This window comes from Buceros rhinoceros, unplaced genomic scaffold, assembly GCF_000710305.1.
Source record: "Buceros rhinoceros silvestris isolate BGI_N320 unplaced genomic scaffold, ASM71030v1 scaffold6288, whole genome shotgun sequence".
Classification (NCBI taxonomy): Eukaryota; Metazoa; Chordata; class Aves; order Bucerotiformes; family Bucerotidae; genus Buceros; species Buceros rhinoceros.
In genome coordinates, this window is record NW_010426343.1 from 18,013 (window position 1) to 35,761 (window position 17,749).

The 17,749-nt window shown below is 37.3% G+C and overlaps 1 protein-coding gene across 1 annotated transcript in view; it reads right to left on the bottom strand.

Annotated features, from left to right (window-relative positions):
* Nucleotides 1-1,911: 1,911 nt before the first annotated feature.
* The window catches only part of DIAPH2 (diaphanous-related formin 2), a gene marked incomplete at both ends in the record, with an annotated part of 150,142 nt that continues 134,304 nt past the window's right edge, over nt 1,912-17,749 (bottom strand). The window contains one exon of the mRNA XM_010141468.1: nt 1,912-2,007. Coding sequence (XP_010139770.1) covers nt 1,912-2,007 — 96 coding nt within the window. The remainder of the gene's footprint in view (nt 2,008-17,749) is intronic.

The following is a 17,749-nucleotide window of genomic DNA, read 5'->3' on the forward strand; positions in this document are numbered from 1 at the left end:
CTTTGCCGAACCGTAGGAGACAGAGTTAACTGGATGAAACTTCCAGAACACTCAGGTCTATTGATGGTACCAATGAGAAAACTGTCATTGTCCACTCAATTTTTTAAGGGGAGATACAGAAGTTTGTAAACTTGGTCCCTGCTTTCCTAATGCCACAGTTCACTGCTTAGAGATGTCACAGCCAGATTTTTAAGCGTCTTCTGGCTTGTAGACAAGTTACTGACTAGATGTCATATATGTTTCTAAATCACATGAGAAAATATACAAAACAGCTTAAATCATAAACTTGACTAAGAATAACATTTATTGCCTCTTGTCTAAATATTTAGCTACCCCCTGAAAACTTTACACAGTGGTCTTGTCCATTTCTGAAAAGTTTTACAGTTGGCCAGAGCTTGCAAATAGGTTACCTAGACCACAGTAAGTTCCCCAAAGTCAATCAACTCTTTAAACCTAAAAGCAAGACCCCACTAGAATATCAACTGACAAATGCAATGTCAAACATACAGAAGTCAAAGTGACTACATGAAACAGAAGAGAAATAAAATGGATTTTTAATGAGCTCTATCCCCTATTGTTGCAGGGGAGTCACTGGTTTTGGACCTGCGTTCAGTCATCTCACTGGCTTTCTCAGCTGCAGCAGATTTTGCACAATCTCCTCTGGTCCCTGGGAAGCTTTTCTTTGTCACCACTGGGTGACAAATCTCTCTTCAAGCCATAACACAGAGAGACCATCTCTCACACTGGTATTTCTCAGAGATGTGGAAAAAACACTACATTTTGATCGAGGAGTTCTTTCAATTCTGATCTGGGAGCAGAAACAAGCTCTGAATTAAGAATGATACTGTAACTGTTGCAGAATTAATTTCTTAGTATGAAGAAATTATGTAACTTTTTTTCTACAGAATCAGGCATATGGCAAATTAAAATAATCATATACCATCTTTGCTAGCTAGACGAAAGTGTAGTAGAATTTGCCTTTACATTTCTGTTCCTCTAAAAAAAAAAAAACAAACCAGCTGACATGAATCTAACCCCAGCTCATTGAGGATTAGGTAGATAAACACGGCTATTTATAAAATTAGACAATTCCATTTTGCCAAACCTTTAGCAGCACATACCCATCATAAGCTTTTGATTTTATGCCAAATAACTATAATTTTTCAAGTGCAAATTTTTAAGACTGTAATTTTTTACTGTAAGACGTGCTTTAAATGAAAAATTGCAAAATACAGTATACTCCCATGAGCTCTGATGAAAAGGAAACGCAGTTCACAAACTGTGTGCAACTGGCACATCACAAGCAGAGAAGCGAATAGAGCAAACGCTGCAGTAGCTCAGCCTTCTCTCAAGTTTTATCAAAACCAGCTTTGAAGGAAGCTGTAATTGCTCAGACCAAACCAGTAAACCGGACTGAGTTCAGTACAATACTACTGTCTCCCTCAAGAAAGTGAAGCTACTTTACTGTGCTTTGACCTTTATGGCTCACACACTACAACATCCAAGCAAACCAGAACGTATCTAAGACCAGAGCTTGAAAAAGACTAACAACCACACGCCCAAACTCTTACGGGTGTAAGCAGCGAATGTTTTTCAGAGCACCAGCTCCAATACACTGATTATACTTACGGTTTTAAAGATTAAGACAAACATACTTCACGCAGCAATGTTTTAAATGCCATTTCAAACACAAGAGGAACCTTCCTCGTATCTCAGAGCTCATAGTTATCTGAAGGTAGAGCTGGCAAGTTGAAAACTCTGTGACCACCAAGAGCATGCTGACTTTTCACAGTAGCTCCATGACCAACAGCAGCAGCAGCTCAGCATTTTTTCGTGAAAACTACTGGTAAGTCTTCGCAAAACAACTTTTGCCCACTTGGTTTATAACTAAGTTTTGAGAAAGCATCTTACCTTGTCCTCTTGGTGCTCGTTTCCTGCGATCTCTGAATGCTGCTCCCGACTGCAAGGCCTCAAGTAGGCTATCCATCACTCCTGTCTCATCACCCTCTGAGAACAGAAGAAAAATCATATTAATCTCAGTGCATCTGAAATCAGACTTCAGAAATAAAAAAGTAAAAGTGTTGTCAAGTTTACATAACGCTTCCAATAAGAGACGTATACATTTTAATGTCATGGATGCTGTCAGGGCTTCAGGTATCACTGTCTAGTTTGTGTATGATGCTCTGTTAAGCAAAATTGATGCCAATCCTGCTGTTCTTTCAACTTAGAGATGTTATCTTGTGCATTATTGATGACACCTTCAGCATGCAGACAGACAGCTGCCAGTGAATGACTGCTGTTTTCCTGGTGAAGCCTTTTAAGACCTTCCTAAAGCAGAAACAGGTCATCTCTTTTTCATTTAATCAACGCACGTGGAAAATCTGATGAAACTGAATAGCACAAAGCTAAATAATGTAGTACTGCAAATATTTTCTACGTTGCCTCCTGTCTACACAATGCAGTGTGTGAATCCTTGGGGAAAAAAATTATCTATAGAACATGCGAGAACGCATACCCCACATGGTACGCATGCAGCGGTATAGCACGGATGATCTTAAGGTGAGGGAAGGAGAGAACAAGGAGAGGAGAATCATGCAATTGAATGTAGGTGGCACAACATTTTTTAAAAGCGGAATTCTACTCCTGCTAAACCTTTTTCTCGCTTTTTTCATATCCAAGCTAACTTGCAGCCTTTAAATTGCTGGACTTTCTGGTGCATTATGGAAATCTGGATAGAAGGATTACTTCTTTTCTATGTATTTAAGTATTTAACTTGCCTTGCACTTCACTCTGTTAATAACAGTTGATAGCACCATTCACAGCATGCAAAATAGAGGTCGAAGGACTGCACTGTTACAAAACTATTGATGAATGTCTCTTTTTCTGTTCACATGTCTGTGTTATAACCCAAAACTAAAATATAGACTAGACTCAGCAGGTAGGTGGACATGCTATTCACATCTCTCAGACTTAATATAAATTTCCCCGTCATGGAGTGGAAAGAACATTACTTTATGCAAAAGATTTACATTACAGTAAAACACTTCCGACTCACACGAAGTTTAAGAGGTTAAATGCACATTCAAGCTCTCAAATGTTCAAGTTTAAAAGCAGCTTATTAATGCAAAAGGTATTCTGCCCTAGTTCTTTATTGCATTTAGATTTATTAGACTGAATCCAGACCTGACAAAAGAGCACGCCAACACTAAAACAGTATCTGGCTCACATTTCTACATGATTATCATCAGTGTAACTACTTGATAAATTTAAATTATACATCAACAAAATTTAAACTATTATGTGTAATATGCAACACATATATAAATTTCTCTCCACTGTAAGATGAAAGGGAGTAGAACAAGAGTAACAACCAGCAGAAGACCGAAATACCAGTTTTAATTACATTCAATCTAAAACCTTTAAAAAACTAAGCTCCTGCAAAATAAATAAGCAAATTAGCTTTTCTCGATTCACAGCCAAATATACAAGGACAGAATCTTGTCTAAAGAATACAACATAATTATTTTTCCTTGTGCTTCTTATCCTACACATGCTTATTGATTGAATTATTGTTGAGTCTGTATTAAATTTATTTTCTAAATCAAAGGTCTGTGAATACACTTTGTCCAAACTAATACATATCAAGTTGGCCTGAAACATTTAATGAATGCAACCATAATTCATAAAATTAGTTAATATGTATAGAATACTTCACGTGTAGAAAAATTACAGTATCATTCGATCTTCATTAAAAATATGAGTTGGTAGAATTTATTGAAAAAGACAAAAATCCTTCAAGACTTCATAAATGTTTATGAAACCTTTCTCTTTTTTGCTGAGTGTGCTACTCTACCTGCTAATTACCGCAACTGCTACAAAACACTTATTTTTGGGATACCAAAATACACAATATAAAAAGACACGTGAATTAAGGAAGCTGTAGAACAGTGATGAGATTTTTACCTCCTCCAGGTAAAACTCATGCTAGGTCTGATCTCAGCACTGTATCTTAAAGTCGTCGGGTGATGAAGTAGGAACTGGACAAAGATCTGCGTTTTCAGTTAGCCTTCATTAAAATCCATAAATAAAATTGCGCAGAAATGTCAGCGTTTCCCGTCAGTTATTGCTGCAGTACTTCATGCATTAGCAGCTATCTCCTTGATTTGCTTTTTTTTTCCCCTTACACTACCTACAGCAACTTGAAGACATAAATCAGAAACAAAGACAAAAACTGCCAGAAGTTTCTAAACTGAGAAACATTTCCAGCAGAAGTTGGTAGTGGAAATAAAGTATTTTATTTCTCTTTTAGGTATCTTGCATTGTAAACAAAGATGGGGTTTTCACCTGGAACAAGTAACTCCCTCATTCTTTCTTTTCCAAGTAGGTCCCAAACAGTAAAGAGACACCAAATACATACATGATGCAAACCAAAAAAAATTGCAAGCTGTTTCCATCCTATGACTGGCTCTGACTAGCCTTAGCAAGGAGCCAGATTCACCACAGGTATTAAACAGAACTGAAAAGGCAAGAACACCCTTAATAACTAATTGATGCACTCACTGAAAGCCCAGTTTGTGTTAATTTGGATTTTATTCTAAAATTCTATTGCAGATTTGGTTTAGCACATACAGTCTGTTCTGAAAATGGGTGTGTTTTTTGGAGGGTACAGTAAGACCCATCTTCTTGTAGGTGTCACTATTTAGCCCAGTGATAGCCAACAGATTTTAACTGCTTCTAATGACAATAATGAAGACAGCGATCACTTTCTTCTTCCACAGAACAGTATTACTGCTTCTTACACTGCTGAGCAGCCCCCAGCAAGCCAAGAGACACAGGCAGAGGAAAGAATGATACAATGAACAAATAAACTCACATTTGAGATGATCAGGTAATTTTAATATCAGGATACCTGACCTTGTCATAATTTTTGACCAGTTATAGGAATAGAAGAAGGGAAAAAGAAAAAGGAATTCCAGTAAGCCATAACATTAAAGTGTCTACAAAAAAAGACTGGCATAAGCTCCATCCATTTACGAATGCTGAGGAATAGTCATATCATGCATCTACAAACAAATTTGCTGTGTATAAAGGCAATACTCTGGATACACTTTGCTTTTATAAATAACAACAGACTTTAAATAAGCTGATCTTAATAAGCATTTAGTATTTGTGGTCATATTTTCTATGTTAAATGGCATTGTAAACGTTAGTACTCTGGAACTAGACAATTGTAAAAAAGGAGACCTTTGATAAACCATAAGAAATTAAATCACAACTGAAGATTTGGATGTAGAAGAGGTTGGGGGTGAGGGGTGAAAGACAGTGACATAAACAGAATAGTGACTATTGCTAGAGGTGTGTAACAGACTCAGCACGGTCAAACTGGCTGACCTCTTGACTTCAGTGCTAATGCACATGCAGAGTGCTACCCCTTGGAACAGGACCAGACAGATAAATGACCGCAGATGAGTAATGGCAAATCAGCTAATATAAAGTTCCTTCTGCCAATGGGAAAATCTCACAAATCTCTATGGCATTAATATGCCATTTGAAATAACAAAATACTAATATTGTTCTTTGAAAACAGCAAATGTAGGATTTGTTTGTAAGAAAAACCAAAACATTAACTGGGGAACAAAAAAGTATGGTAGTCACCACCTGGTTGTATGAAAGGCCTTTCAAACGAGTTGTGACGACATCAGAACACAGGGTTATGAGAGTATAGTTCTGACAAAGATGTTAGACTAAATTTATGGTTTATGGTTTCTGTTAATGCAATATACTGCCTCTCATTTGGACAGGGAAGTTCTCTCATTTGTCTGGTCTTCAACATATAAAGGGTGCTTAATTCATTAGTGGAAGTTGCAAAAGATAGTCATTAGTAAAGCTTTAACATATGAGAGCTTCTCAGCTGCATTTTTCTGAAATCCTCCTTAATGGATTTGCCATAACAATGGATGACATACAAATAGGAAATATGAACAATTTGGAAGGTAAGGTCGGAACACAGATAAGATTTGAAATAAGAAAATAAATGAAAAGAATGGAAACAAAAGGAGCATGTATAACTTCAAGTGCATGCCAGGAGCAATTCATTAGGGATTGACCAAGAGCTCCACTCTAAAGAGGTGACCAAAGAAACATGGACGAGTTACCAATCTGAATAACTATGTTAAAAAGTCAGCACACTCTGTTTACAGTGGTATACAAGCTTGATTAAGGCATTCACAGAAGACAAATCACAACTGGAAATGCCTCTACAACAACCAGGGGAGTGGATTCTAACACAAAATGCCTAAGGCAGCATGATTTGTTCAGACTACATAAAGCAGCCACTGAAAAGAGATACAACCACCATCTCCTGTGCTTACACTCTGCAAAGTCCCAAAAGAGAAAACTCATCCCAGCAGCTAACTTCCCCAAGAGAGGACTGGCTTTGGCACAGCAGCAAACAGGAAAACATCTCGGCTGAGCCTGAGGAAGTGTCTTTGCAATCAAAACCTATGTTCTAGAATGCATTTCCAAACAAGACTATGGGAATAGAGATTTTTAAGGACAAAGCAAAAAATATTGAAAGGAATTATAAGATACAGCACAGGCAACAGCAGGAGCAGAACTCACAGTATCTTTTCAACTGACTCTACCCAAAGCATCAATCTGCAGCTCCTTATTGATGGCATGGACTTAAAAAGGGTATATGATAAAACGGAGAATGAGTGGGCAAGACCCCAGTTACTGGTGTTTAGGCTGCTGCATAAGGTGCAGCCTGAAGAACACAATTCCTGGGTACCTGCAATCGTGAACTAAACCTGTACTTTTGCGCAAGTGTTTTTATTTTCAAACGTGCAGGTAAAATTAATGTAAATGTGCCTTTGCAGATGGAATACTAGTGCCAGAAGGACTGCAAGAGTATTACACAATCCTTAAGTCTCCCTTTGTAAAACGTAAAATCAAGTTTTAAAAAGCAATAATCAATACATGAAGAACAAAGCTTCAGGCAAGCTTTTGGACAAGTTGTGTTATCACGACTGAGCCTCCCTTCTGCTTTGTATGTCCATTTAAGTTTTTTAATTGTCACCCTCCTCACATGGAAATCTCTCATTGACGAGTACTTAAGACAGGAAATGTAAAACAACAGAAAATAAATAAATCAAGATGCTTTGCTGTTCTGTCTGCCTTATGTTGCTTGTATCCCTGTATGGGAACTTGAGTAAAAACAGTTCAAGCAGTTAACAGAGTCCAGAGATAGAGCTTATCATGCACATCAGCTCTTTTACCCAACACAGGTAAGTTTAGGGAGCTGAGATTTACCCTACCCCTGGAACACAGCAGGGGGATTAAAGTATCCTCATTTTTAAAAATCATTTGAAGCATCCTGCTCTTGCACTGTCTTCTGACTCTGACACAGACATAGAACTAAAATTCCTCAGTACAGGTGGATAATTTTCTTTTAGCAAAATCTATACATTGCTTACTTAACCACGAGGACCACTTTATAAAGGTAGAAAACAAATACTTGAGAATGATGAAGAATGTTTACTTTATGTTATTTTTCATGGAGCAAATGCAACTCTTCACCTGCTTCTGTAGCCATTTTCTGTTTCACCAGAGCTCCTCTGAAACAGAGGAACCATTTCAACATGAAGTTGTAGATAAAATATGTCCCTTGGCTATCACTGGTAGCACTGTATGAAATATGCCCCTTAGTCAGATTCAGAATCCTTTTTGTCAACATTACTTACCTAATCACTTCCTGAAACATCTTATCTAAACATCAAAGAGAGACCCCAACATCTCAACCTCTCAGTATTAAGTACAAAACAAAGTTCTTTTCTATTTATAACTCATATGATTAAAATGAAAACTGAAGCAGACAAAAACCATACAGATAAAGCATCACTGCTTTGCTAGCCTGAGGAGTGATGAAAGCTGTGCCAGGACAACAGGTTTTACTGTCTTATTTTATTTTTTAGATAACTTCTGCTAAAATTTCATATTGCTAACTGAAATGTGTTTAGTCTGTTGCAGCTTATGAGGCTTTTAAATTCATCCTGGTAATCAGGAGAGAGCTGCTGAAAGATCACACTAGAAAACATGTGGTAGTGCTCTGTCTCGGGACTAACCTGAACCGTCAATGATAAACGTACATAAAATCAGAGCTCTTTCACAGACTTTACTTAAAGCTGGGAACATTTAACTTCTTGGGTTGCATCTGCTTCTGTAGGTATTCTAGAACTTGCTTCTGTGATAGTGGCCGGCTCTGACAATTTCAGCTTCATGGGAGGTTTTAGTTTCTCACCTCTAAATGATCATACCAAATAGTGTTAAAAATAGGTCCTTACCTTCTTCAAGAAGACAAGTAACCATTTCCCTAATGACAAGCTCTCTTCCTACGAGCTATTTCAAAAAGCCTTTTAAAATATTACTTCTTTTTTTTCTTTTCTTTTCCTTTTTTTTTTTCAGTAGAAGTATGGAAATATTTAAACTTCTTTTTCCCTCCCCTCATTACAGAATACAAAGAAAGAGTAGATTTAAGTGAAGTCCTAAAGTAAATTTGGAAAAGGTTTTATCTAAACATTGTCTCCAAATGTCAGCTATATTTCCGTGCTCTAACCAGCCATGTTTTCCCCAGATCAAAGTGTTCAGTACATACTAGAGACGGGATTCAGAAGCATAACTTTCTGATTTAGACTGGAAGTACTAGAAACTTGGTGAGACCAATTTCTGGTTTTTTTTGTGACCTGTATTGCACAGAGTTTTACCTTAGCCTTTAGCATATTATCATCTATAAAAAAAGGTAGGAATAAGCAGCTTGTAACAGATTTTTTCAGGACCTTTATGATGATTGCTTTTTCAGTTTGCACTGGAAAGGAGGCTATTTTGATTAGGACATAAAAAATCCAAATAACTACTACTGTTCTTAAATATAAGAACTGCAGTAGCACTGTTGATGATTAAATGAAACAATAAAGTAGCTTTGGCTTTTTAAGTTACTCGAATAACTTAGGATTTCACTTGAAGCCACAACGGAGCTCAGCCCAGGCATCCAAAACACGATCTACCTTCTACCCATTTGGTTTCTTCAGTTCAGGTTCGCAGCTAAGGCTCCAGGAACACCCTCTTCCTTCTGGAGTGCTTTGCTGCCCTCCCTTTTACTTGTTCGTACTGATTTCTACAGTAATAGCAGATTCACTAGGGCACCTTCTTTTTCCAGTAAAGGCACATACACTCTGTACAACATCTTGTACTCATTATTACAAAAATAGTAATTGTAATTACAAGTCAATAAAAATAAATAAAAATTACAAGTAAATACAAAGTGTAGGTACTGCACAGCCATTTGGACAAAAGTTTACAGGAACTTCCCAGGTAAATTTTCATAAATTTGGGCCCTTACTGACAGAATCCAGTCAAACACCACGTTGGTAATGCGCTGTCTACCTGCCTGCTTCTCCAGATGGTTTCAGAATTGTACCTCTATTCACATCTGGCACTACCCTGTTTCGCTTTGAACTTTTAAGAACCTTCCATAAGTCTAATGTGTGTCCTATATAAACTTTTAAACAGGACTTTTTACTCAATCACTACCAACATTTAATTGCAACATATTCACTTAAAAATCTCAGTTTTCGGTGTCTTTTACAAAGTATGGTTTTGTGTTCTCCTCATATAATTTGCATTTTATTCATTTGCTAAAGTCATTTTGCATGCATAATAAATCTCTTCAGGAAGCCGTCTTCCTCAGCATTTCATACTCGAATTCAGTCTCCTGACTGTTATTTACTCTTTAACTAACAGAGAATGAGTTAGGACAGTATGACTGACACGTGAACCTATACCTCACGCCAGCTTACACAAGGTGGCAAACCCTTGCTTACATAACAGTTAAGCTCATTGTTTATGATAGCCTGATCTCAGGTTTACATAAAGTTAACAGAATGATTAAAAGAATGTGCTTTGTTGTACTGGCATGTTATGGAAAACTTTTCAAAAGTGCACATTTTTTCATTCACAGAAAGTGTCACAATGGTCAAGATGTACTTCATACATAAAGTTAACAGAATGATTAAAAGAATGTGCTTTGTTGTACTGGCATGTTATGGAAAACTTTTCAAAAGTGCACATTTTTTCATTCTGTTAACTTTATGTAAACCTGAGATCAGGCTATCATAAACAATGAGCTTAACTGTTATGTAAGCAAGGGTTTGCCACCTTGTGTAAGCTGGCGTGAGGTATAGGTTCACGTGTCAGTCATACTGTCCTAACTCATTCTCTGTTAGTTAAAGAGTAAATAACAGTCAGGAGACTGAATTCGAGTATGAAATGCTGAGGAAGACGGTGTATTTAACTGAAATGCATCAGCATCACCCCTGGGGCCGCATTCTGAATGAGGCCCTTGGTGAGGATGACTTTTCACTTAAAAAAAATAGACTTTAATGTGAATTGGTTAGTAACATATGGGAAGACATTGCCTCTGTGTGGAAAGGAAAAGATTGTGCAGCTCAAAACAAAAGGAAAATGACCAACTAAATCCATCTGCAATCAAGTTCTACTGCTGTTTGAAGGCTGTGCTGCAGCAACTTTTAACTTACATGATTAGCAGATAGATACGGTAGCACAAAATCAACAATGCTTTTAGCGTTAGAAAATACTTTTCCTTTGAAAATTGCTTATGGTTGAACAACTTCTCCCATGTTTTAGGGAAGAAACTAGCCTTGGGAAGTCATTTTGTGGAAGGGGGATTTCCTACAGTCTTGCTGAGGTTTTTTGGGGGTTGTTTTTCGTTTGTTTTTCACTACCTATGCTGGATATGGCAAGGATAGAGTTAATTCTGGATTTCTATGGGCTGTGCTTTGGATTTGTGCTGAAAACAGCATTGATAACACAGGGATGTTTCTTTTATTGCTGAGCAGAGCCTACACAGCGTGAAGGCCTTTTCTGCTCCTCACACCATGCCACCAGTGAGAGTAGTCTAGGCGTGCACAAGAAGTTGGAAGGGGGACACAGCTGGGAGAGCTGACCCCAACTAACCAAAGGGATATTCCAAACCATATGATGTCATGCTCAGCATATAAAGCTGGGAGAAGGCGGCGCAAGGGGGAGACTTGCAGAGTTGTGGCTTTTCGTCTTCCCAAGTAACCGTTATGCGTGATGGAGCCCGGCTTTCCTGGGGCTGACCGAACACCTGCCTGCCCAGGGGCACTGGTGAATGAATTCCTTGTTTGCTTGGCTTGTGTGGGTGGCTTTTGCTTTACCTATTAAACCATCTGTATCTCAACCCACGAGTTTTCTCACTTATGCTCTTCTGATTCTCTCCCCCATCCTATTGGGCAGAGGGGAGTGAGCAAGAGGCTGTGTGGGGCTTAGTTGCTGGCTGAAGTTAAACCATGACACAGTCATTCTTTAATCCTGTAGTGACATTATGCAATGGATATTTAAATTATTCCAAGTCCTAAAACAATTTTAGCCAATTGATGTTACAAAACAATAGCACCTTTCAGTGTCAGAGCCAGAAGTGACCAATGTTGATGCTAAATTCATTTGGGGATGACAATTTCAAAGTCAAATATGTCACAGAGAAACCTCTTTGTGACACATAACAAAATATTCATCAGATGGTAACTGCTTTATATGAGCTTCTCCACCTTTTAGAAGAAAACTTCTGACCTTTTCTTGTTACAGAGTTTGCAAGAAAGAAAACTTTTTAAATATACATTTTATTTTATGCAAAACCAACTGCATGCCCATATAATAAAGAATCAATTACCTTTCATCAAATGGTTTAAAGAATTCTTGGCCAGCTCCTGACAGCTCTATCAGTATACATTCCCTTTTATCACACATTTAATCTCATAAATAGGGAAGCAATTAGTTCAGACTAAACTGCAGAACCGTACTTTTTAGCATGATACCTGACAATAGGTCTGGTTTGGAGGGGGCAGGGGAATGGGGAAGCCTTCAAAGGGTCTTTATTAAGCTACATTTTTGTGAATTAGCTTTTTCAATAGGGGTTGGAAAGTTGAGCATGCTATTTCAGGACTTTTCCTACTAAGAACGTGTACATAGAAAAATGCCATGGCAAATGTCAAGCTGTAACTTGTCTGTGTTTCTAAATCCTTTCTACACAGATTTCAAAGTGGCCTGGAAACCTACATTGTTTTCCATGACAATTAACTAATGTCAGGTGGACTGGACAAGTACGGAACCCGAATATAACACAGACATCAAAACTTACCAGAATTTAGAATGTGCAACCCAAGATGTTTCCAACATGAAGTCTGCTGTTACCCTGACATGCCACAGCATTTACCTGGAATCAAGCCCTACTGCAACACAGAAAACTTCACTCAAAACAATAATTATTACAAAAATGCAGAAGGTAGCAGAAACCCCAGGAAGTTTCAGAACCATTTACCATCTAGAGGTCAACCTTGAATCTAAATTTCCTCATTAATACAGTTACCTGTTTTGTTATACTGGTACAGACCAACTATCGGTTCTTCGAGTTTTCTGCAAAGTTTCTAGTCGGTAGTTTTCTCATTACTACAGTATTTCAATGTCTAAAGAGATATTTTAGTTTTTAGCTTTTGATGACTCTCTGAAAATCATCTTTTATGTGGTCAAGGTGAACATTCTGTTCTCTTAAGACATGTTACTACACTACAGCTCTCACCTTATGCAATATGACAGCCAATGATGTCTCTCTGGGTTTGAAATCTAAATTTCCAGACCTGCAAAGTCACACTGTTACTGGGATAACTGCCCATCTGACAGTGTCTTAAAAAAACCAGCCATATTTCTACTTTCCACAAAAATGTATATTCTAGATACCAATACAGCAGCAGAGTCATTGTTTCTGCTGCACATTTGAAAAACCAAATGCAGTACTTTTAGAATTTTTTAGATCTTCTTGCAGTGCATTGCACACACATTTCAACTCAGCAATTTCAAGTTGAAAATCTGATTATACAGCTAACAAAGAACCGCTGAAATCAACGCTGTAACGTTCAAGTTAATTAACTTTAGATCTCTACATTTGACAAGAAATAGGCTTTTATCATTAAAATAAATGTCCTTTGGTGCCTTACATAACTTTTCCTTTTAAGTAGACATTGCCTTATCATCCGTCTTTTAAATTACCTTTAAGTACGATGATTGTATTGAGGTACAAAACTGCACTAGCATTTGTGGAAGTGTTGTCACTTTTCATTATTCAATACTTTACATGGAAAATAATTAGTGAAGATCTATTATGATACATATAGGCAAATTATCATTAATTTATGAAGTTATCTTTATGTACACTACTGTTAAACAATGGGGGGATGTTTAACAGCATACAGTAGGAAGAGGCTCAATCAACACAATACTTTTTCCTACAAAATTTGGAAAACTATTCTTGCAAAAGCAGCATCTTAAGAGTTCTATTAGAAATTAGATACTAGAAAGCATAGAAAAGCATTTTAGTCACCAACCTGTCCCACCATTATACTCAAATGAAATTCCATTTCACAATAGTTCTACATGCAATAGTCCCTGCCATGTGATTCCCAAACAAATCCTATACTAAAGTTAGTTGATCAAGTACTAGAATTATTTCAGAAATGCTTTTTAACACTGGAAGTTCCAGAAAATAGACAAACATATTATTGCATAGCAATTACATTGAGATAAACAATATTACAGGTAACCTCATTAATCTAATAACACCTGCTTTTGGAAATAAAAATACTTTCTCCAAGCAAAAGGAAAGTTGAATTTGCATCAACAACTATCCAAAGTTACCGCTTCTTACTGCTCAGTAAATACTCCCCAAGAAACCTACTTTTAGGAGAAAAAAACCCAATTGTTTTGCCTTTCTTCACCTGTAATTATCCCAACCTCAGATTTCACAGTCTAATATTTTTGTTCCCCTGACAAATTACCTCATTAAATCAGTTACTTGGAAGGTACCATATGCCCTATTTGTAAACAAACACGAAGTTTTCCATTGCAAAATTTTAGAAGGTGAGATTAAATTTTAAATTGCAGCTTCTTTCTAACTTCCTCTCCAAGCTCGTATCTATTTGCATTTCTGATGAGATGCTGTTGACCCATGTTAATAATAGTTACAGTAATCTTGACATCCCTCCCCAGCCCCATTCCCAAGATGGCTTCAAACTCCTGCATAAAGATAACTCAAAAAATTTTCAGCAACTCATGCATAATTGCTTTGAAGAAAAATCAAACCTCACCCTTGTTCTATAGATGCTCACATTTAAACATAATCTAACTCTCCATCTACTTTTTTCCTGTGAATGCTGTATTTCAGGAAGAGTGCAGCATATTCAAACAGACCATCGACATCAATATGAAAGATAATGACTTCCCAAAGGAATTGTAACACTTGCCTCATTGGCATCCAGCACCATGAACTAATAATCTGTGGAATGTAAGTAAGTTTTATCACTCTAGGTACCCCATGTAATCACTAGCCAATATATAAATTCAAAATAATATGTATCTCGTAATAAACTTGGTATGGATTTCTGTTTATGCTAAAGGACACAGAAGGAAGATGTAACAATCAGTAAAGAACAGAATCATTAAGAGAACTGTAGCAAAAGTAACCTTGAGTTGTATCCTCAACAGTCACTGCAAGTGTAACAACAGTTCAAGGAAACGCAACTGCGTTACTGCTGATACTAGTGCATACCAGTTTGGATAAACAGCCCGTGAATTCTTACATGAGAGTACTTGAAAAGGGAAAGCAGCAATATCCATCAACACTAGCACAGAACTTCATTTCCATTATCTTCATCTGCATTAGGGGAGAATGTTAATATGTCTTCAAAACAATTAATTCAATACTAATTGGGACTGAGGAAGCTCATTCTATCTTTTATCCTAATACTGGTAGTTAAAAGGTGATTTTAATTGCCATGGTAATCAGATATAATGAAGAGCAAAACTGTTTCTGATTAAATAACATTTGCATCAGAATTGCTCTTAGACGCTTTTCAGCTCCTAGAAAGCCGTTTCAGTTCTTTTTCTCCCTCTTGTTCAGATATGCACATGGAAGCAAGGCTGTAAGAATTTTGCAGATGTTAAGTCAGATGGAAGTCATGAAAGACCACGTAAAAGTGTATCATAACCCATTCTGCCACAGCCCTCAAAAACAGGAAACGCTGCTGAAAAACAGCTGTAAAGAATGTTCTTTTTCCACAGAACTAGTGAATGCTGGAGAAGAGAAGGGCCCGTTAAGCCCTGCTCCTACAGAACTCCTGTCCCATAAGGAGAAAAAGAATGGCTCATGATTCAGATCATGAAATTTCAGATCTCTAGGTGTGTGGGTAAGTCACTAAAGTCTTTCTGTATCTCCATCGTGAACCAGAAAAACAGGCAATCAGAAGAACCTTACTAGTCCAGGAAATACAGCTAAGGGATGCATAAGTAACCGCAGAGTGAAAACAACAGCAAGAAGGACCAAACGCTCCCAAGCCCTACAGCTACAGCTGAGGAGGTGGAGCTGACCATCCGCAGCAGTATTGTCTGGAGGGAACAGAGGATAACAGCCGCCAGAATGCCCTGCTCTGGTTTTGACTGCATCGTGGAGCGGTGAGAGATGTTCAGGGACTACGTAATGCGAAATGGGTATCAATGGTAAGAATTTTTAACATGGCGGTTTCAATATTAAACCACAGGTCTCACTGTTTTAATTGTTTTAAGGTGTAGTTTTAATCGATGATATATGAAATACACTTATGTACAGTTTAAAATTTGTTCTGAAAAGTATTAATGGTAGGACTCCACGACAATTCAAGAATTTCTCTTGGCCAAATTCAAGCAATTCTATCAATTTTGATACGTTTTTTAAATGTAATTTTTATTCCGTCTTTAAACAACCACTTTCATACGAGTATATTAATATCTTCCTCAACACTGCTTGAGCATGTCACAAATAGGGAAAAATGGTGTTAAATTCTGAAAATATTTCTCAGAAGATTTGAGGTGTTCCATAAGTTGAGCACTACATAATGACTTGCCCATCACCCTGTTTTTACAAAAAGTCACAAAAATTGCAATTGACTCAAACATTACACAGCCTTTTCTGTCCAAAACATCTAATTTACATCAACAATTAATTGTAGTATTTAATTAAGTCTAATTAATTCTAATCTGGATTCTCCAGCGGCCACAAAAAAAGTTGTAGCTGCAGGTGACAGCAAAACACCCCCCAACTTATTACAGAAATACACACTGTAAGGTTGGAAAGTGCAGGAACCCTATCGCTCTGACCTGAAAGGCTGTAGCAATGCGCTAAAATTTTATTCTTGAAGATGCAGCTAGAGAAATAACTGGAAGTGAGTTAGGTTAAAACACCCTTTGGGTGAAAATCACCTTGTCAAAATGACAGCTTGAGAGGACATCTGCCTCATTCCTCGAAGTCTTCTGTGTCACATTCACTTAGACAACCATAAACTATTTATATAAGCAGCAATGAGCATACAGAAGTAGGTGTATAAAGAAAAAAAAATTGGTTACTTGGCAAAAACAGTTAATTGAATATCAATGTCGTGGAATCCAGTGGGGATGGAGCTATTCCCCTGCCTCCTACCACGGCAACAGAGTTGTAATACGCAAAATGGAGAGGCCAATTTATTACAAAACTGGACAAACTATTTTAGAAGCATTAAACTAACTCTATGTCATGTCACCGGTTCAGAAACGTTAGTTATTGAAATGGCAGGTTTGGTGCATTTGGCCACGTACTGTTATTCACAGATTTGCAGTTTCATTAAAGAACAAATATAACTCAAAATTAAAGTTTAGTTGTATCTGTTGATAGGAAAATTCTTTCATGATGAAAAGCAAAATGCCATCAGTATACCGAGGCATCTATGTTGCTGCTAACATGGTCTAATCCGCACCACATGCAGACAGGCACATGCACCGACTGAGCTGGAGCAATCTAAGAAGGTGTAACTTCCAACTGTTAGCTACGGCCGTTAAACACAGACCAGGTCACTGACAGTAGTACCCACATGGGCTTCTCTACTTCCAATAGCCAATTAAACATGTCATGTTACACTGACCTAAGTGGTAGTTGAAACCAACCTCTCTCACACACACAGCTAGAGGGGAGGGTGATATTTTACTACTTCTTACCCCACTCACAGAAAAGTGCCTGTCTGTATTACACAGGACTTTTTTTTGTCAGATGAGAGGTATTAAAGAAATATTAGCAAATGCTGAAAGAAGGGACTAGAAAAGTCTCATTAAACATCTCAATAAAATACAGAAAATGTATTTATGCATCACCTGTATTTAAATGTGATATTTTGTATACAGTTAAACTGAAACTATTAAAAGAACCTTTATATGGTATGAAATTCAAGTTTGTCATCTATACAAAGCAATAGAGTCGTTCACTAAAACTTATGCTGCAGTATATTCCATACAGTGTCACTATCATTTTGGCAAGGCCAAAAATAATAGGATTTGTGGTACCACTGCAGAAACCCTCCAAACCAGCCCTAGGTAACTCCATTTAAAACCAGTCAAACAGCAAAACTCTGAGGCTCTGTGGCAAAGTGATACACACGAACACTGAAGAATTTCTAACAGATTATTCATAAATAACTTGTTTTCTGTCACGGTATTCAAATAAGAGTACATTAATATAAATTCATTTTTAAAACTCAGAATGCAAAGAATGAAGTATTGGGAAAAATAATTTATCACAATTAGCAAGCGATAGCAAATCTAA